This window comes from Scyliorhinus torazame, chromosome 20, assembly GCF_047496885.1.
Source record: "Scyliorhinus torazame isolate Kashiwa2021f chromosome 20, sScyTor2.1, whole genome shotgun sequence".
Lineage (NCBI taxonomy): Eukaryota > Metazoa > Chordata > Chondrichthyes > Carcharhiniformes > Scyliorhinidae > Scyliorhinus > Scyliorhinus torazame.
In genome coordinates, this window is record NC_092726.1 from 15,348,458 (window position 1) to 15,370,126 (window position 21,669).

General features: G+C 45.2%; 1 protein-coding gene across 1 annotated transcript in view; it reads right to left on the reverse strand.

The window, feature by feature from the left end:
• LOC140396903 (uncharacterized) overlaps positions 1-21,669 on the reverse strand; it is a 117,290-nt gene that overhangs the window by 42,660 nt on the left and 52,961 nt on the right. The window contains exons 13-15 of the mRNA XM_072485757.1: positions 21,278-21,324; positions 11,358-11,435; positions 8,667-8,822 (exon numbers count right to left, since the gene is read on the reverse strand). Coding sequence (XP_072341858.1) covers positions 8,667-8,822; positions 11,358-11,435; positions 21,278-21,324 — 281 coding nt within the window. The remainder of the gene's footprint in view (positions 1-8,666; positions 8,823-11,357; positions 11,436-21,277; positions 21,325-21,669) is intronic.

The window sequence follows — 21,669 nt, forward strand, 5'->3', positions numbered from 1 at the left end:
AGACCGAGGAGCTGAAACATAAATGGGAAGAGGAGCTAGGAGGAGAGATAGATGACAGTCTCTGGGCGGACGCGTTGAGCAGAGTCAACGCGTCCATATCCTGTGCCAGGCTCAGCCTGATCCAGTTCTAGGTCGTTCACCGGGCTCACATGACAGTGGCCCGGATGAGCAGGTTCTTTGGGGTAGAAGATAGGTGTGCAAGGTGTGCGGGAGGACCAGCGAACCATGTTCATATGTTCTGGGCATGTCCGAAGGTGAGGGGATTCTGGCAGGGGTTTGCGGATGTCATGTCCAAAGTGTTGAAAACAAGGATGGCGCCGAGTCCAGAGGTGCCGATTTTCGGAGTGCCGAAAGACCCGGGAATCCAGGAGGAGAAAGAGGCAGACGCTCTGACCTTTGCCTCTCTGGTAGCCCGGAGTCGGATATTATTCGATTGGAGGGACTGAAAACCCCCGAAGTCGGAGACCTGGCTAACTAACATGGCTAGCTTTCTCTGTCTAGAGAAAATCAAGTTTGCCCTGAGAGGGTCAATGTTAGGGTTTGTCCGGAGGCAGCGGCCATTCGTCGACTTCTTTGGGGAAAATTAACCGTCAGCAGAAGAGGGGGGGGGGGTTGAGGTTTAGTTTAGTTTAGAGTAGGGTGTTAGAAAAGGTGGAACCTATAAAGGAGGAAGATATTTGTATGTACACTGTTTCTTCTGGTGTTGTTATGAAACCATAAATAAAAATTTTATTTAAAAAAAGAATTGTCAGTATTCTAATGTATGAAATGCAGCACCCGATTTGCATATAGCAATATTCCACAAATAGCAACATCTGTAATTTTTTATTTTTATTCATGTTCATTGGGAGATAAATATTAACTGGCACACCAGGGAGAACTCCCTTGCTCTCCTGCCAAGTTGTACCATGGGATCTTTATAGTCCATTTGAGCAGGCTGACAGGTCCTCAGTTTAATGTCTTGTATGAAAGACATCACCTCAGAACAGTGCAGCACTCCCTTTTTTTTTGTAAATTTCGAGTACCCAATTATTTTTTTTCCAATTAGGAGCAATTTAGCGTGGCCAATCCACCTAGCCTGCACATCTTTGGGTTGTGGGGGTGAGACCCACGCAGACAAGGGGAGAATGTGCAAACTCCACACGGACAGTGACCCGGGACCAGGATCAAACCCATGTGAGACAGTAGTGCTAACCACTGCACCATCATGCTGCCCTACAGTGCAGCACTCCCGCAGTACTCTGTTGACGTGTTAGCCTGGATTTTCTGTTGAATCCTCCAAAGTGAGGTTTCAACCCACAAACTTCTGACAACCCACTGAGCACAGCTAATACCTGAAAGGAGCATATGCTATGTTCTCAGGGCTCAAGTATTTTGTCTCGCAGATCAATTGACACAATAAGCACAACCCAGCCGCTTTCCTGATGGCCCTTCGGGGCAGCACATAAAGTGGCAGCAGTAATGAAAGTTGTGACTTAGTGCTGCTCTCCTGATCTTCATGTCAGAATGCCAACTTTCTGTTCCTGTCGTCATGTTGGCTTGGTGTATCCTGATCCTGAGCAGATACAAACCTTTGTTTTTTTAAGGTGAATTTTATTTTTTTGAGTGTATTTTATTCCAAACTTATTCAAACTGTTACAAAAGAGCAGATAAGCTAATCAATCAGTAACCCTGATCCATCAGTCCATCAGAGTGGACTGATTGCACCAATTTATTTTATTCACGATTTGCTCTCCAGCATTCAGCAATAAATGTAGTTTTTTTGTAATTTCCTGTGATGCCACAACTTGACTGACTGGCAGCAATCACAGCTGCTGATGAATATTTTCTTTTTAGAAAATATTTTATTGAGGCATTTGTAATTTGCAGTTTAACATATTAACATCTCTTAAACACCTGCACGGGCCAACACACGTAAAGAAAAAAGAAAAACAACCTGCAGAACAACCTACTTCCCCCGCTCTATTCTCTAGCTACCCGTTAACTATATTCCCTGTCCCGTTGTAACATTGCTATGTCTCCTGTTTCCGCCCCACCCCCACCTTACTGCTGACGTTCAATTCTCCTTGAAGCAGTCTATGAACGGCTGCCATCTCAGGGCAAACCCTTGAATTGATCCTCTCAAAGCAAATTTAATTTTCTCCAGATTGAGAAACCTTGCCAGATTGAGACACCTGACTTTGGGGGCTCCGAGTCCCTACATCCCAGCAAAATCCGTCTCCGGGCCACCAGGGAGGAGAAGGCCAGAACATTGGCCTCCCTCCCCCCCACCCCCCTTGGCCCCGGATCCTCCGATGCCCCAAATATTGCCAATTCTGGACTCTGAGTTACCCTTCCTTCCAGGACCTTTCACATAACGTCTGCGAATCACTGTCAGAATCCCGTCAATTTCGGACAAGCCCAAAACAAATGCACATGGTTTGTCGGGCTACCCCCACACCGCCCACATCTGTCCTCCACCTCGTCAAAGAACCTGCTCATCCAGGTTACTGTCATGTGGGCCCTCTGGTCCACCTTGAACTGGATCAAGCTAAGTCTGGCACACAACGAGGATGAATTGACTCTATTCAGGGCTTTTTCCACAGCTCGAATTCTATCTCCCCACCCAGCTCCTCTTCCCACTTCCTCTTCACCTCCCTGATAGGGGCCCCTTCCCACTCCATCAGCTTCTGGAATATCTCCGAGACCCTTCCCCCTCCAACCTCTGTTTTTGACATCACCTTATCTTGTAAACCCCTCAGGGGGAGGCGAGGGAAGCTAGGAACCTGCCTCCGGACAAAATCCCGTACCTGGAGGTACCAAAACCCCTTCCCGCCCAGCAACTCAAACTCCTCCTCTATTGCCTCCAAGGTACAGAAACCCTCCTGAATGAATAGGTCCACAAATCTCACAAACGCTGCCCGCCGCCATCCCCTACAGCCCCCATCCAGTCGCCCTGGGACAAACCAGTGATTGTTATAAATCGGCGACCACCCGGACGCCCCCTTCAATCTCATGTGTTGCCTCCATTGCCCCACACCCGATTTTTAATAATCACTTCAAGTTAGTTGTGTAGGGCGGAATTTTTTCATTTTGACACTCAGTAGTGTTGGGCGGTTCCAGTTCACACCTGTCCCACTGACCAGAATGGCAAGATCCTGTGCCAGGTTCCGCACTTCAAAGCTCAGTAATTATGCGCAGGGAGTGCTCATCCGACTCTCCTGGCAGACTGATTCATCTGCCCTGCTCATGGATTTGAAGTTCCTCACGCCATATTTAAATCCGTCCAGCACTCTCAGATCACCCTCTGGAGCCTAACTGTATTTACCAGGCCGTGCAGAATGCCAACAACCCAGAGGGAAAAGTCGAGCAGCCTCAAGAGGAAGTATGTTCCCCTTGATTCAACTACCGTCCCACAAATGCTCATCACCTGATTTAATTTGATTTATTGTCACATGTACCGAAGTACAGTGAAAAATATTTTTCTGCAGCCGAGGGAACGTACACAGTACATACATAGATAAAAGAAAAATCACAGAGAACATTGACAAATGGTACATCGGCAAACAGTGATTGGTTACAATGTGGAACATGGGGCCAAACAAAGCAAAGACATGAGCAAGAACAGCATCGGGCGTCGTGAATAGTGTTCTTACAGCGAACAGATCAGTCCAAGGGGGAGTCGTTGAGGAGTCTTGTAGATGTGGGGAAGAAGCTGTTCCTATGTCTGGATGTGCGGGTCAGACTTCTGTACCTTCTGCCTGATGGAAGGGTCTGGAAGAAGGCAATGTCTGGGTGGGAGGGGTCTCTGCTAATGCTGTCTGCCTTCCTGAGGCAGAGGGAGATGTACACAGAATTAATGTTGGGGGGCAGGCTTGTGTGATACGTTGGACTGAGTTTACCACACTCTGCAGTTTCTTGCGATCTTGGACCGAGCAGTTTCCATACCAGACTGTGATGCAGCCGGATAGGATGCTCTCTATCGCACATCTGTAGAAGAGTGTGAGAGTCGATGCAGACATGCCAAATCTATTTAGCTTCCGTAGGAAATAGAGACGTTGTTGGGCTTTCTTGACTATTCCATCAACATGAATGGACCAGGACAGACTGTTGGTGATGGTGACACCCCAGGAACTTAAAGCTATCGACCATCTCTACTTCGGAGCCATTGATGCAGATGGGAGTGTGTATCGTGCTGCGCTTCCTGAAGTCGATGATCAGTTCCTTGGTCTTTCCGACATTTAGAGAGAGGTTGTTTTCGGTACACCATGCAACAAAGTGATTTATCTCCCTCCTGTAGTCTGATTCGTCATTGTTTGAGATACGGTCCACCACAGTCGTATCGTCCGCAAATGTATAGATTGAGTTGAAATTAAATCTTGCCACACAGTCATGTGTGTATAGGGAGTACAGTAGAGGACTGAGCACACATCCTTGCGGGGCCCCGGTGTTGAGGACTATTGTGGAGGAGGTGCTGTTGCCTATCCTGACTGATTGCAGTTTGTTGGTGAGGAAGTCAAGGATCCAGCTGCACAGGGAGAGGTCAAGTCAAAGGTTGCAGAGTTTGGTTATTAGTATTGTCGGGATAATGGTGTTGAAGGTGGAGCTGTAGTCGATGAACAGCAGTCTTACATAGGTGTTCTTGTTGCTGAGGTGTTCGAGTTTTGATTGTAGAGCCAGGGAGATAGCATCTGCTGTGGATCAGCTGCGGTGATCGGCAAACTGCAGTGGATCGAGACTGTCTGGGAGGCTGGCAGTGATCCGTCTCATGACTAGCCGCTCGAAGCATTTCATGATAGATATCAGGGCCACCGAACGGTAGTCATTGAGGCAGGCTAATTTGTTCTTCTTTTGCACTGCAAGATGCCGCTGCCCCTCTACCCACAGTACCTGGAGTCTTTGTGCATCCCCTTCCAGTGAATGAAGTGGTATCCCTTTGACCACCTTGTTTGTGAGCTTTGCATGCTGCCTCTCCCCTCCCACCCTGCCTCACCTCACACTCCACTCCGGTTGACCTTCAGACTTTTAATAATAATAATCTTTATTGTCACAAGTAGGCTTACATTAACACTGCATGAAGTTACTGTGAAAAGCCCCTAGTCGCCACATTCCGGCGCCTGTTCGGGTACACGGAGGGACCAGCCAGAATGTCCAAATTACTTAACAGCACATCTTTCGGGACTGTGGGAGGAAACCGGGGCAGCTGGAGGAAACCCACGCAGACACTGGGAGAACATGCAGTCTCCGCACAGACAGTGACCTAAGCCGGGAATCGAACCCGAGTTCTGGCGCTGTGAAGCGACAGTGCTAACCACTGTACTACCGTTCAACCCCTGGTGGCTGCATGAATTCTGCAGCACGACCCTGTTCAGACAAACACTGCTGTGTGGCACCAAAGGCAAAGAGACCACTGTACTCCCCAACGCCAAGCGCAGGACTGATCTGACTTGGTGGCACAGGAGGGTCCATGGGTCCAGCAGCATGGTGCCGTCCATGAAGACCAGCTTTGAGATGGAGACTGGAACTGGTCTGCTCCAGCAGAGTGTTGAATAGCGTCTCAGGAGAAGCGCAGCCTTATGGAAGAAAGTGGTTTGTGTCACCCAAACTCTCTGGTGAACTGAGGATCGCCTTGTGCATGCCACTCATTGGCAATCGGGTTTGACGCCGATGTAAATTTTGTGACTAAGATTGAAAGGCCTGCATGTCAGCAGGCAGCTATTTGAATGGGTTTTCATGAGATGCAAATAGTGTTTGAACCACCTGCCAGCAGGAAGAGCGGCCCACCGTTAACCCACCATTGGGAGAATTGCAATGGGATTTTATGCCGGTCATTTACCGACTTTTGGCTCCAGCCAGATTCACTGCGCTGCTTGCCACCAAGCCCACCATCAGTTATTTGGGAGAATTCCACCCAAAGCCTCACAAGCTGAATAATCTACATTAACCTGTAGGTCTGGACAAATATTTATTGCAAACAATGGATCAGAGTTAAGGTCAGTCTTGAGATTTGGAGATCCCCAAATGACTCAACTAGTCAAGTCAATTGACAGCTGAGATTCAACTCCAACTCTGCTGAGTTAGCTGATCTTAGTGGGAACTCTGGAGCCCTGGTTTGTGGAGGGGAATACTGTTGACGGTTCCATCTTTCATCGTGATCCAGTTATCCCCTGATTGAGACAGGTGTAAGAATATCGAATGATGATTAAGTTAAGCTCTGGCTGATATTATTGTCAAACTCATGCATGTAAGGAACAGTACAGAAAGGTAAACTGAGATTTTATTTTTTAAATGCCGAAAAGACCTATGAAGAACAGACCATACACAGTAAGTACTTGAATTAAAATGCTCTAAGTCCAGAGGTTTGGTTTACATAGGGTTATGGCATTCTCCTATAGTAGGATTGATTGTTAGAAGTTCTGTGATCCATTTCTTGTTCCTGTACCATTGCATTGGTAATTGTGAATTTTAACTAAAGACTGGTCAAAGTTCCCTTTGGCAAGTTTTCTCATTGTTTACAATTGGACAGGGTAAAGCAACAAAGTTGAGTCTTTAGTGTTGTTCTGTTGGTCAATCAGGATCAATGTATTCTGTTGATAGGTATCAATCATTCCTTGAACACTGTGAAACCTCTGAATCAGAAACAAAAAAGGGGGGAAAATTGGAAGCAATCACATTGGAGCAAAGGAATAGTAAGAACAGAATCAATCAATGCAGACTGTCAGTGAAACTTTGACTCTGCCAGAGTATAAGAATGGAAGAGTTCTTAGGAGCAGGGAAAAGCAAGGAGCAGGGAAAAGCAACTGAATTCATCAGTTTACATTACAAGCATATTTCTCAATACCTTTTCTGCAAAACATATTTAGCAGTATCTTTTTTTTTTTAAATTTAACGTACCCAATTAATTTTTTCCAATTAAGCGGCAATTTAGCGAGTTCAATCCACCTACCTTGCACATCTTTGGGTTGTGAGGGCGAAACCCACGCAAACACAGAGAGAATGTGCAAACTCCATACGGACAGTGACCCAGCGCCGGGATCGAACCTGGGACCTCGGCGCCGTGAGGCTGCAATGCTACCTGTCATATGAGAGTACCTTTAAGACATGGATGTTTCAGCAATGTACCTTTAAGAAAACAGTGATGTCACATTCCGGCACCTGGGTGGAGCTGAGCAGTTCAGCCATTTTGAAGTTTCAGTTTGGAGTGTCTGTGTTTCAAGTGAGCTGGATTTGCAGTGATCTCTGCCATGAAAGACTATCTCTGGATCATTTGGGTGATTTAAACTCATAATAGTAAAGCCTTTAACCTGATGTGATTCTACTTAAAGGTGTTAAGTCTCTTGGAAGTTTGAAGGAACATTTTGAGGGATTATTTACTGTTGTAATATTTTCGGAGTTATCTTTGAAGTAAGGGGTGTTAAGAGATCCAATGTTTATTTAAGATGTTAAGTTGAGTTCATGGAATAAACATTGTTTTGTGTTTAAAAACCCACGTGTCCATAATTGTAATCCCACTCCTAGGGAACAAGCCGTGTGCTAGGAAAAGCAACAAATACATTAAAGGGGGAGGTTGGTTGAACTCCATGATACATTTTGGGGTTCTGAAAACGCCTCGCCCATAACATACCACTGCGCCACCGTGCTGCCCTCTTTAGCAGTATCTTTAACTAATTTATACTATCTATTTCAGTCAGCTTTTCTGGAATTCCATTAGGTTTTGGGTGAAACATTCTGCCTGGATTTTCTTCAAATATCTGTATCACAGATGACAATTAACGTGGGAGCACAGCGAGCAATACAAAGAAAAATGTGAATACTATTTTAAGGCTACCTGGCACAGACATGATGAGTTGAATCCATAAAACCATAGAATTACAATAGTGCAGAAGAAGGTCATTCAGCCCATTGAGTCTGCACTGACCCTCTGAAAGAGCATCCTACCTAGGCCCGCTCTCCCGTCTGATCTCCATAACCCCATATAAATAAATAATCTTTATTGTCACAAGTAGGCTTAACACTGCAATGAAGTCACTGTAAAAAGCCCCTAGTCGCCACATTCCTCACCTGTTCGGGTACACAGAGGGAAAATTCAGAATTCTCATCTGGTACAGGAATTGAACCCGCACTGCTGGCCTTGTTCTGCATCATAAACCAGCTATCTAACCCACTGAGCTAAACCAGCCTCCCCACCTAACCTGCACATCTTTGAACTGTGGGAGGAAACCACAGCATCCGGATAAAACCCACGCAGACACGGGGAGAAAGTGCAAACTCCACACAGACAGTCACCCACGGCAGGAGTCGAACCCGGGCCCCTGACGCTGTGAGGCTAACTGCTGTGTTACCGTGCCGCCAAAAATCAACTCTCGTGTAGAATTTCTGTGCTCCTGGAACACCGAAGCTTAACTCAGTCAAAAATAAAAACCATTGCACAGAGCAATGCCACTGTTTCTATATTACCCATTGATGTGGAAACATGGAGCAGAATTTTACAGCTCTGTTGTCGTTGAGCAGGGCTTAAAAATGTGGCGAGCCATTCAAATGTTAATTGACTTTGGCAGGGCTAGAAAATCTTCCTGGGGAGGAGATGGAAGATTCCACCCACAGTACTGAAAATACTCCCAGTTGATGTGCCTGGTTTCAATACTTGTGGAGAGTGCGAAGAGACATGCTGATAAGCTTTTACTCACCATCTCTCCTGCCTTCTTCTTGCCAAGGGCGTACAGGTTGCTGCCTTCAATCAGACGAATTGGAATATTGTAAACTTTTCCCTTGTACAACACAGCCAGGGTGTAAGGCTGATTCCTGCCACATACGGAACTAGGCCTCACCAGGAAAGCCCCATCCTAAAGATTAGAAAAGTCAAAAATTATTCATTTCAGGGTGCAGATTGATTTGCAGTTGATTTGCATTGACCCAATTCAATTTCAATTGAGAAAGCTGGGTGAAAGCTTCAGACTCGGGAGTGCAGAACTCTACCACATTTGAAAAGAGTAGTGAGGAAGATGTGGGTGAATCAAGCCAGATGCTGAGTTTGTTGTAAAAACTTGTCGGTTACAGCAAGTTGTGAAACCTGCCTGAATACTATTGTCTGGGAATTATTGGGTACCCCATAATTATTTTAGTTTATTAACAACTCAAAAATACAAAAGAATCAGCAACTTGCAAAGAAGTAACAGTCACGAGAAACAGTAATATGCAAAGCATTTACAAAGGTACAAAAACCAACTGAAGCCCCACATCGGCGGATAGGCGCCCAACGCGCAGCACGCACCACCAGATAAGGAGGTGAAAAGGCAATTTATCTCTGAAGGCTAAGTGCTCGACATTCTCTTCCCCAGTGAGCAGTAAATGCAGGGTCACTAAATTTACTCAAGGCTGTGCTGGACATATTTTTGATTTACAAGGGACTCAAGAACTGGGAGGGGGGGGGGGGTGGGGGTTGCAGGCAGGAAAGTGGAGTTCAGGCTACAATCAGATCAACCCTCAATGAATGGTGGTGCACGCTTGAGGGATTAAATAGTTACTGTTCCTATTTCTTACCTTATTCTTCTGCTCTTTTTTTCAACCTGGGTCTGTACATTTTAAAAATTTGAACTAATCAACGGAACGGAACTAATCAACGAGCACTTAACAGCCTTCAGAGATAAAACTCTTCACACAGTAAGCTAGTCTGGACCAAAACGGTACAATGGTTTGTTACTAATCTAGTTGAACTTGCTTCTAACTTCTTCATGAAGACGTCAGCATTTTACATAATCTTTGTCTTGAGATTTCCTCCCAATGTGATTAATTTCAGATGGAATCACACCATTTTCTAGTTTAACTCATTAATCCTCAAAACTGTGGAACATCTAATCTTTCTTAGTCCTTTTCTTCCTTCTGTTGTGAGGGCCACAAAGAATCCAGCAGGAATTTGTGCAGTCAAAGAAAATAACTTTATTTCGACTAATATATACACAGCAGTAGTACTTCACCACTGCTTCTTACTCGAGCTGGTACCACACTGGCCAGTTCTATTTATGCAGGTGGAACTGCTAATGATTTCCCTGACCCCCTCATTGGGGGAGTTCACACTTCACCTGAGTCGCTCATGCTCTGAGGTACAGTATTGTTATTTTGGGCTTAGCGCTGGGTGTTTGCCAGTTGCGGCCTTCCTTCCTCTGTGCACTGGGGGTTGAGAAGTCCTTCCTGGTGCTAGTGAGGGGAAGAGGTGTTCTCTCTCTCCCCTCAACCGTGCGCTACCTGTCCCTTTCCGGTAAACTGAGCTGCTTGCAAGTGCTTCTTCACCGACGTAGGGCACAGTTTGAGAGAGAGAGAATACCCCTCCCCTCCCGAGAAGGGGCCACTATTCAATCCAAAGCAGTGCCTTTCATCAAAGCCTGCATCCGGCCACTTCTGCCCCCTGCCCCGCCTCCCTCAACCCTCCCAATGGGAGCCCCACATCAGTGGAAAGGCGCTCAAATGAGCAACACAGACGACTGGAAAAGAACACACCGATACGAGGCATGGCAGAGAAGAGGGAGAGAGGGATCTCTCTTTACAAAAACAAATACAGAGCAACCTCACAAGAATCCCAACAAACAATTAAATACAAGTCACAGCTGCCAGCAGTCATGCCAGCGCACATTTCCCTCCCCCACCCTCCTTCTCATCCTCCGGAGAGAGAGAGATGTGTAAAACACAACTAACATTAGTGCAAACAGTCAGTTGGGCCACCGCCCGACTGCTCTCATAGTTCCTGCATCCGGTCTCCAGATACCATCTAGTCGAAAACTTCAAAAGTGAGTCCATTGTACCCCACTTTCAGCCCGGCAGCAGGCCAAATAAAATCCGCTCCACTCCAAGCCGATAAGCTGAAAGGCAGCCAGTGACGAGTACGAATCCCAGGCGTGGCAACTGCAGGCAAGAACTCAACTCTCTCTCGCTTGCAAACAACTGGCAGTAGCAACAGGCTCCCCGGTCCCTCCATTCAACTGGTTGTAGCACAGTTCACGGTGTGCACATACGTGCACCGCCAATTATTGAGGGTTGATCTGACTGTAGCCTTAACTCCACTTTCATGCCCCCCCCCCCCCCCACACACACACAGTTCTCGAGTCCCTTGTAGATCAATAATCTGTCTTTCAGTGACTCTGCATTCACTGCTCTCGAGGAAACAGAATTTTGAGCACTGAACAGCCCTCAGAGATAAATTGCGTTTTCACCTCTGTCCTAAACAAGAGACCTCTTATTTTTAAAATGTGCTCCCTAGTTCTAGATAGATTCCCCACGAGAGGAATTATTCCCCACTAAGGCACAAATTCTCCTTCAGGGAATGGGAGATTTTGAAGCAGTAGGCGACAAATAGATCACTAGTGACCTGAAAATCTGGTGCCCACCTTGCCATTTTCATATAACACAGCTTCTGCTGACTTCCGATCACACATGCTTGCATACCAAGATTTGCTTTGCAAATTCTGTGGAAACAAAAAGAACAAGTAACAAATATCTTTAATTATTGTGTGGAACTTTCAACTTGGAACAGCAGTGTAAACCTAGTGGTAACAGATTGACTTTTAAAAATATATATTTTTATTAAGGCATTTGTATCGACAGTAAATACAAACAAACAAAAAGAGCAAGAATTTCTGGATAATTGGGGCTCATTCTGGCGTCGGTGGGACCTCTACAAACGGGATGGTCTTCACCTGGACCAGAGGGGTACCAATATCCTGGGGGGGCAATTTGCTAATGCTCTTCGGGAGGGTTTAAACTAGCTCAGCAGGGGCTTGGGAACCTGAATTGTAGCTCCAGTATACAGGAGGTTGAGAGCAGTGAGGTCATGAGTAAGGTTTCAAAGTTGCAGGAGTGTGCCGGCAGGCAGGAAGGTGGTTTAAGTGTGACTTCTTCAATGCCAGGAGCATCCGGAATAAGGTGGGTGAACTTGCGGCATGGGTTGGTACCTGGGACTTCAATGTTGTGGCCATTTCGGAGACATGGATAGAGCAGGGACAGGAATGGTTGTTGCAGATGCCGGGGTTTAGATATTTCAGTAAGCTCAGGGAAGGTGGGAAAAGAGGGGGAGGAGTGGCATTGTTAGTCAAGGACAGTATTACGGTGGCAGAAAGGACGTTTGATGAGGACTCGTCTACTGAGGTAGTATGGGCTGAGGTTAGAAACAGGAAAGGAGAGGTCACCCTGTAAGGGGTTTTCTATAGGCCTCCGAAAAGTTCCAGAGATGTAGAGGAAAGGGTTGCAAAGTTGATTCTGGATAGGAGTGAAAATAACAGGGTAGTTGTTATGGGGGACTTTAACTTTCCAAATATTGACTGGAAACGCTATAGTTAGAGTACTTTAGATGGGTCCGTTTTTGTCCAATGTGTGCAGGAGGGTTTCCTGACACAGTATGTAGATAGGCCAACGAGAGGCGAGGCCATATTGGATTTGGTACTGGGTAATGAACCAGGACAGGTGTTAGATTTGGAGGTAGGTGAGCACTTTGGTGATAGTGACCATAATTCGATTACGTTTACTTTAGTGATGGCAAAGGATAGGTATATACCGCAGGGCAAGTTATATCTGGGGGAAAGGCAATTATGATGCGATGAGGCATGACTTAGGATGCATCGGATGGAGAGGAAAACGTCAGGGGATGGGCACAATGGAAATGTGGAGCTTGTTCAAGGCACAGCTACTGCGTGTCCTTGATAAGTATGTACCTGTCAGGCAGGGAGGAAGTGGTCGAGCAAGGGAACCGTGGTTTACTAAAGCAGTCGAAACACTTGTCAAGAGGAAGAAGGAGGCTTATGTAAAGATGAGACACGAAGGTTCAGTTAGGGCGTTCGAGAGTTACAAGTTAGCTCGGAAGGACCTAAAGAGAGAGCTAAGAAGAGCCAGGAGGGGACATGAGAAGTCTTTGGCAGGTAGGATCAAGGATAACCCTAAAGCTTTCTATAGATATGTTAGGAATAAACGAATGACTAGGGTAAGAGTAGGGCCAGTAAGGACAGTAGTGGGAAGTTGTGCTTGGAGTCCAAGGAGATAGGAGAGGTGCGAAATGAATATTTTTCATCAGTAATCACACAGGAAAAAGACAATGTTGTCGAGGAGAATACTAAGATTCAGGCTACTAGACTAGAAGGGCTTGAGGTTCATAAGGAGGAGGTGTTAGCAATTCTGGAAAGAGTGAAAATAGATAAGTCCCCTGGGCCAGATGGGATTTATCCTAGGATTCTCTGGGAAGCTAGGGAGAAGATTGCTGAACCTTTGGCTTTGATCTTTACGTCATCTTTGTCCACAGGAATAGTGCCAGAAGACTGGAGGATAGCAAATGTTGTCCCCTTGTTCAAGAAGGGGAGTAGAGACAACCCCGGTAACTATAGACCAGTGAGCCTTACTTCTGTTGTGGGCAAAATCTAGGAAAGGTTTACAAGAGATATGATGTATAATCATCTGGAAAGGAATAATTTGATTAGAGATAGTCAACACGGTGTTGTGAAGGGTAGGTCGTGCGTCACAAACCTTATTGAGTTCTTTGAGAAGGTGACCAAACAGGTGGATGAGGGTAAAACAGTTGATGTGGTGCATATGGATTTCAGTAAAGCGTTTGATAAGGTTCCCCACGGTAGGCTACTGCAGAAAATACGGAGGCATGGGATTCAGGGTGATTTAGTAGTTTGGATCAGAAATTGGCTAGCTGGAAGAAGACAAAGGGTGGTGGTTGATGGGAAATGTTCAGACTGGAGTCCAGTTACTAGTGGTGTACCACAAGGATCTGTTTTGGGGCCTCTGCTGTTTGTCATTTTTATAAATGACCTGGAGGAGGGCGTAAAAGGATGGGTGAGTAAATTTGCAGATGACACTAAAGTCGGTGGAGTTGTGGACAGTGCGGAAGGATGTTACAAGTTACAGAGGGACATAGATAAGCTGCAGCGCTGGGCTGAGAGGTGGCAAATGGAGTTCAATGCAGAAAAGTGTGAGGTGATTCATTTTGGAAGGAATAACAGAAAGACAGAGTACTGGACTAATGGTAAGATTCTTGGCAGTGTGGATGAGCAGAGAGATCTCGGTGTCCATGTACATAGATCCCTGAAAGTTGCCACCCAGGTTGAGACGGTTGTTAAGAAGGCGTACGGTGTGTTAGCTTTTATTGGTCGAGGGATTGAGTTTCAGAGCCATGAGGTCATGTTGCAGCTGTACAAAACTCTGGTGCGGCTGCATTTGGCGTATTGCGTACAATTCTGATCGCCGCATTATAGGACGGATGTGGAAGCATTGGAAAGGGTGCAGAGCAGATTTACCAGAATGTTGCCTGGTATGGAGGGAAGATCTTATGAGGAAAGGCTGAGGGACTTGAGGCTGTTTTCATTAGAGAGAAGAAGGTTAAGAGGTGACTTAATTGAGGCATAGAAGATGATCAGAGGATTGGATAGGGTGGACAGTGAGAGCCTTTTTCCTCGGATTGTGATGTCTAGGACGAGGGGACATAGCTTTAAATTGAGGGGAGATAGATATAGGACAGATGTCAGAGGTAGATTCTTTACTCAGAGAGTAGTAAGGGTGTGGAATGCCCTGCCTGCAACAGTAGTGGACTCGTCAACACTAAGGGCATTCAAATGGTCATTGATAGATATATGGACGATAAGGGAATAGTGTAGATGGGCTTTAGAGTGGTTTCATAGGTCGGCGCAACATCAAGGGCCGCAGGGCCTGTACTGCGCTGTAATGTTCTATGTTCTATGAACGCCCAGATCCCTCTGTAAGGATTCTGCCATTTCCTGTACAATTCACACCTGAATTTGATCTTCCAAAATGCATCACCTCGCATTTGTCCGCATTGAACTCGCTCTGCCATTTCTCTGCCAAAATCATTCTGAATTTTACCATACTGTCAAAAAGAGCTGACTTGGCCTTATTAAACTCAGCCCTCATTCTCGCCAGTTCCGCTCCAAAGTCCTGGTAATTTCTAATAATGTGGCCTTCACACTTGAACTCTAATGTCTCCTGCACCCTTCGTCTAAGTTCCTGTGGAATCGGACTATAATCACTCATGGCCGCTCACGAGACCTGGGCTTCTTCCGCAGCAACCGATGGACGCAGCCCACTTTAGAAGGGTGTGTAACAACCCCCTCCCCCACCAGCTGCCCAAACATCTTTACCATACACTATGTGACCTTCACCCCTTTTATGCCCTCGGGCAGCCCAACAATCCTCAGATTTTGTCATCTGGAGCCTTCATTATTTTATGCACCTTCACTATCATTATCAACTCTTCCTCGAAAGAGGCAATCTGATCCTCATGATCTGAGGCAGTCTCCTCCACCTTCTAGATCAATGAATTCTGGACCTCCATCCACTGTTTCACCCTTTCCAAAGCTGCCCAAATTGGCCCAGTTACTTTTGCCAGATCGTCCGTGACTGCCTGCCTCTGCTTTCTAAATTCTCCCATCAGAAACTTCCCCTCCTATGCCACGCGCAATCCAGAGACAACCTTTTACTCAACACACTTCTCGTTTGGTAACTTATAAACATCCCACAGTGGAGGAGGAATCCTCACTCTTCCACTATATCACATTTTCACCTGCACAGCACTCACTAAACCGGCAAAAAGAGCCAAAAATCAAGTCCACAGACAGGAGCCACGTTACATGCGACCTCTCACTTTGTGGCCGCCAACAAGTGAAGTCCATCAGCTACCTCTTTTGACAAGCGCAGACAGGTGCGATATTGTCTGTTGCTCATTTCCAGATAGGAAAGTCTTCTTCGGCAGATCCTTGGTCATGCAAGTCACTTCCATGAGATTAAGTTAACCTCATCCTCTGGGTTTTGCTGGGGCTCCCCTGACTCATGGGCCTCATGCCGAACCGCCTCTGGAAGCTGTGCTTGATGGCGCCAGGCCCTTCTCCTCAATCAGATCACTGCCATCAAGATCACAGTATTGAGCACAGACTCCATTGTTCAATTGTCCTTCTCTCTGGGCACTGATAGATGCAACAGTACAATGAGCACTGGGCGATTATAGGAGGCTTCCCACTCACCTACAGAAAGCCAATGTCATTCTGAGAGTTCCATCTATGCATTTAGATTTTAGCTGACACAGCATTGCACCTCAGGCCCACACATAAAAATCCAGGTGACCATGATGCCAACCCTGATATTTGACATGTTCTGCAGAGCTTGGGAGAGGTTTGGGCACATTCATGAAATGTGTCGCCTTACCAAAGACACTCCTGCAATCTATGTTCTTGTTTGCTGATCAAGTTCAACTTGCAAATGGGTGACTTTTGCCCGTCATCCATGTCAATTTGACAAAGCACATTATCAGCTTTCATTGGTGAAATGGCAGATATGCAGAAACCTGACCCACCATCTGCCTGCCGTGAAAGTGGTGAGGGGGAAAATTCAAATGTTTTCCGACCAGCAGTAGTTTTTGGCCACTCCCAAATTTTCCGGTCCACAGGAGGGAAAAATTCTATCTCTTACATTGATGGTCTCTAATTATTGCTTGCGTTTGGTGGAGAATCTTCTAGAAGAAAGGCAGGTCATGTGAAGAGCTCCATTTTGTCCTGAGTTCTGTGAGAAGACAGGCACTGAACTATAGTCATTTGAACTTTTTTTTTCAACAAATATTTAATTAAGGCATTTATGCTTTTACAACAACAAAAGATACCAATGTAAACATAATTTACTGTGTAACACACCCCTCCATCTCCCACTGTTTCCGCTTAAGCTAGACAAAAATAGCCTAACCCCCTACCCCTCCTTACTCCCTAACCCTCCCCCCCCTTTATTAAATCTGCTCACAGTTTAGTTTTCTCCGAAGAAGTCGATAAACGGCTGCCACCTCCGAACAAACCCTAACGTTGACCCTCTCAGGGCGAACTTAATTTTCTCCAGCCTGAGAAACCCAGCCATGTCGCTAACCCATACCCCTGATTTGGGGGGCTTTGAGTCCCTCCAGGCTAGTCAGATCCACCTCCAAGGGTCGAGTAAATGCACCTTCCCCCAGCAGCTTCTGGAACATACGCGCCACATATGCCCCTGCTTCCGATCCCTCGCTGCCTTCCGGGTGGCCAACGATCCTCAGGTCCTGCATGCGCGGCCTGTTCTCCAGATCCTCCACTTCTCAAGATCCTCCACTGTCTCTTGCAGCCTTTTCTGGTGGTCCCTCATCAGCCCCATGCACAACCACCGCCTCTTCCACCTTCTGGACTGCCTGGCCCTGGGCTTCCAATCTTTGCTCCACCCGGTCAATCCCCGTCTTAACTGGATCCATGTACTCTTGTCTTTGCTTAGCAAAGCTCTCCTGAAGGAATTCCACCATCTGCTCCGTTGACCACTGGGCCGGCAATCACAGTCCCTGAACCTCTGCCATGTTTTTCTGTGCTGCAGACTCCACGCCCTTCTTTGCCCAATGATCTCTCCTTATCAGACCACTTCTGGTCCACGAATCCATGAACTGGTGGGGGATTCTTCTCCTCCACCTCACCTGTCTCCTATTTTACCGATCAAATCCCCCATAAGTTGGGGGAAAAGGCCCCAAAGATCCACCATGAGTGGGAGCTACCAAATAAGCGACCAATCACCCCATGGCCGCCACCGGAAGTCCGTCATTTTAACTTTCATGACAAAACTTTGAACTGAAGCTGACAATTGTGCAGCATTCAATAAACTGGTGTGAATATTTTGCAGCAATTTGCTGACGGCATGAATTCTTTTGAAGTAAATGATTCCACAAAGGAGTAAAAACAGCAATATTGTACTTTTCAAACTTCTCAGCTCAGGATTTTGCTTCCGTTTTCACACAGTTTTTCTGAATTTGATACGGCTATGTCTAATAAGATTTCCTTTAAATCAGCAAAGTTCATTTTCAAAGCCAAAATACTATCTGTACGGGCAGACCACGTGGTGTCACAAATTATTTTAACTGTGAAATGTTTTCCATTTGCCTGCTCCAAGAATTATTGCAACATATTCCAACAATGCGTGGAAACCGAAAGAAAAGGCATACATATTTTGAACAAAGTAAAAAAAAGTTCAGCTGCCTCACAGGATTCAGCTGCAGAGTTGCAGTTTAAATTCAAGGAGTGACTGGAACATGGGGTGAATAGTGCACAGGGGTGGTATTGTTCAGTCTTGCTTGTAGACCTGAATATTTTGTTGCCATGTTTTCAGCATTTTTGAAGCTCTGCCCAGAAATATACTTCATGTCACATCCTAAATTTGCAATGATTTCTAAAACAGTTGTCTCCAGACATTCAGAAGTGAGATTTTAGCTGGACATAACAAAGAAACTGCTCTGCAACTTTACCATCACTGGTCGTATATTTTAAAATTAATGTTAACTGATCCACGTGACTCACATCTGGTGTTGGATCATCTATTGTGCAACAGTTTTTGGCATCTTTTACTTCATTAATGAACTGGTTTCTGAGCCGCTCTGCTAAATAATGATGAAGTAAGCGTAGGTTTGGGGTGTTAAAAAGTTGGTCTTCACTTAGCCACCATATTATAACTTTTCAAATGGTCTTTGTAAAGCTCATTAAATTCACTGAGATATTCAATGCAGGCTAAAAAAATTACCTCTTCAATGATGACTCATCATGTCATGGTAGTTTGGATTATTCCCAAACAAGACAGCAGTTTGACTGTGGCAACAGCAGATCTCAGCACTTTCCCAAGTGCTGAGCTGACAATGCAGAATTAATTCTTCCAGATAAGTTACATCTTTGGACGAATGCACACAGAGCATTAATATGAGCTTTGGGAGTTTCATGATCAGCAATATCTCTTCCAACATTTCTCCAGTAAGTAGTCTTACAACGCCAGATGAACCTGAGGAAAGAGCTGTGCTCCGAAAGCTAGTGATTTTAAACAAACCTGTTGCACTTTAACCAGGTGTTGTAAGACTTCTTACTGTGCTCACCTCAGTCTAACCATTAGAATAGCCATCAACAAATGTTTGTTTTCTTTTACTAGGCTCAGGGATTCATTTGAAAGTGTAATAGACTGCCTTCGAGGTTTCCAAAATAAAAATCAACCGATTTCTAATTTCTGTCATCCCAATTCTGTTTACCATCAAAAAAATCAGGACTGGTGAAGACTTCTAACCTGCCTTCAGCCTCCAACATTTTCTAAAATTTTGTTCAAAATATTCTATCATGCCCAGGGAAACATATTTTGGCCATAAGGCAATGTCTTCAGGATAGGCTTCTTCCCTCCCTTGGACAGAATCAGCAATATCTTGTAATTTTGTTGTTATTTCAGAGTCCATTGTTGAACCTTTGCAGTCAATGTGGTATCGCCGGAAATGGGCCTGTATTCAGATAATTCTTTTGGATGAATATGCACTGAGCTTTTTAAAATACAAACTGTCTTTTTGCTTAGTTTCGTCCTCTTGTCTCGCCTTAATTTGTCTGCATTTTGACTCTCAGATTGATAATGTCGTTTCATCTTGTTGAAGAAACTGATCTTAATTTCAGGTAACTAATAAAGTGGCTGAAAGAGCAGGCATTTGCAATTAATCACATGTTTTTATCAGGTTTTAGCTTTGCAAAAATAGGATGTATCTTTTAACTGTGAAGCAGTGATCCTGATAATAGATTTAAAACAACACCCACTCTACTCGGCCATTCCCCTCACAAACTTTCCCTCCCTGCAACCAAACCCTCACACTCTCCCCATCCCTCATTCTCTCATACTCTCCCCCGCACTCACCTGAGAGGCAGCCCGCCTCACCCATTCTGTGTCCTTGTCGTGGCTGCCGCACTTCTACTTTGCTTTGGGACATCGTGCGCTTGCTACTGGCCTGGAAAGAGCGGTCCCCTATCCTGCTGGCGCCATATTTCTTCCCCACATTTTGTCTTCATCGTGGCCGGCCACCGTGCCTCTCCCTTGCCTCATGGTCTCCTGATGCCAATTGTGACTTACCTTCCAACTCTTTGGTTCTCATCCTACCAAAGTCTGATTATGCTCTGTGCTTGCTGCTGAAGATCAGCTCAATTTCAGACTGTCTGAAGCACATTCAGGGCACTCAGGTGCCTCTGATTGGGTTCCCTGATAACTGCTTGGCCATGTTGATGTGCACTCCAGCTGAGCTGGCTCTGAGTGTTCCAATACCGAGTCCAGCAATACGACAGGGCACCCCACCCAGTTTAGTCAGGGCCCTGTTCCCAGGCACGGTGTCTTTCATTGTAAATTTGCCCGGTTTGTTCATCTATCCCATGCATCTTACAAGTAATAAGTAACTTCCTATCTTCCTATCAGAACGTACTGCATCATATTTACCTGTGTTGATTCATCATCTCGGTGGTTGCAGGCTCAAGTTGGTGTCCAGTCCACAAACATCTCAACTTTACATTTTTTATACTTACATTAAACGTCTCCAGATCTTTGCCTTTACTAACTCTGCAACCTTCTCCAGCTCTACACCTCTCTCAGAACTGTTTATTCCTCTAACTCTGGCCTCTTGAGGATCTTCCATTCCCTTCACTTTTTAAAAAATTTGTCATGGGATGTGGGTATAGCTTCCAAGGCCAGCATTTATTGCCCATGAACTGAATGACTTTCTAGGACATTTCAGAGGGCAGTTAAGTGTCAAGCATATTGCTGTGGATCTGGAGTCACATGTAGGCCAGACCAGGTAAAGATGGCAGATTTCCTTCCCTAAATTACATCAGCAAACCAGGTGGGTTTTTATGACAATCACAATAGTTTCACGGTCATCATTAGACTTTTAATTCCAGATTTTTACTGAATTCAAAATTTCAACATCTGTTATGATGAGACTCAACCTGGGTCTGCAGATTACTAGTCCAGTGACAATACCACAACATTATTGTCTCCCCAGTAATTTGGAGGCCATGCAAAAGCTCTAGAATTCCCTCCACAAACCTCTTCACCTCTTTGTCTTTAAGACGCATCTTAAAACCCATCTCTTTGAACTATTTGATCACTTGTTCTTTCTTTGGTTTGGTGCCAGGTGATTTGCTTAGAAAAGATACAGAACCAGATCAGACCAGAGTATGGCAACCACATGGGAATATTTTTGGATGTTACTAATAACCCATCTCCAAACATAATCCAAATGTAAATCTGCTAGATTAGAGCAACCCAAGCAGAGAATTGCATTTCTGGATTGTACTGAAGATATCTTACAAGAGGAATCATCCAAAATGTTTAAATTCTTCATGGTTTGTTGCACAACATTGCAACCTCATAGATGAACATAGCCAAGATGGAGGAATGCACCAGCAATTAGAAAACAGATAAGGAGCAATATCACTGAACACTACTGAATGGTATAATGGTAAACACGCACCTCTGCAAACACATGTGGTGAAGATATCAACCCAGTGCTTCTAGTACCTGTTAGTGAAGACAAAACAGATTGAAGGAAAATAACAGATTCAGTTATTTAATCTTTTGAAATTTTCTGCCCAGAAATATTCTCTATTTTTGCACCTGTACTTTTTCTGTGCCAAATGCTTCTGGATGAATAAAGATAAATAAGAAAACGACTAAAAAGGACAGCTGGTTTAGTTTATTCTGAAACCTATCATCAGCTCTGCACCGTTCTGCACCCATGGTCAAGCTTCAGTCACTCAGTTACCTGGTCCGAAATTACTCTTTAGAAAGGCCAATTTCTGAATTCCATTTTTAAACTTGTGTATCAATTGTGTGGGTTTGCAATATTTTTCCAAGTTTGTTCCA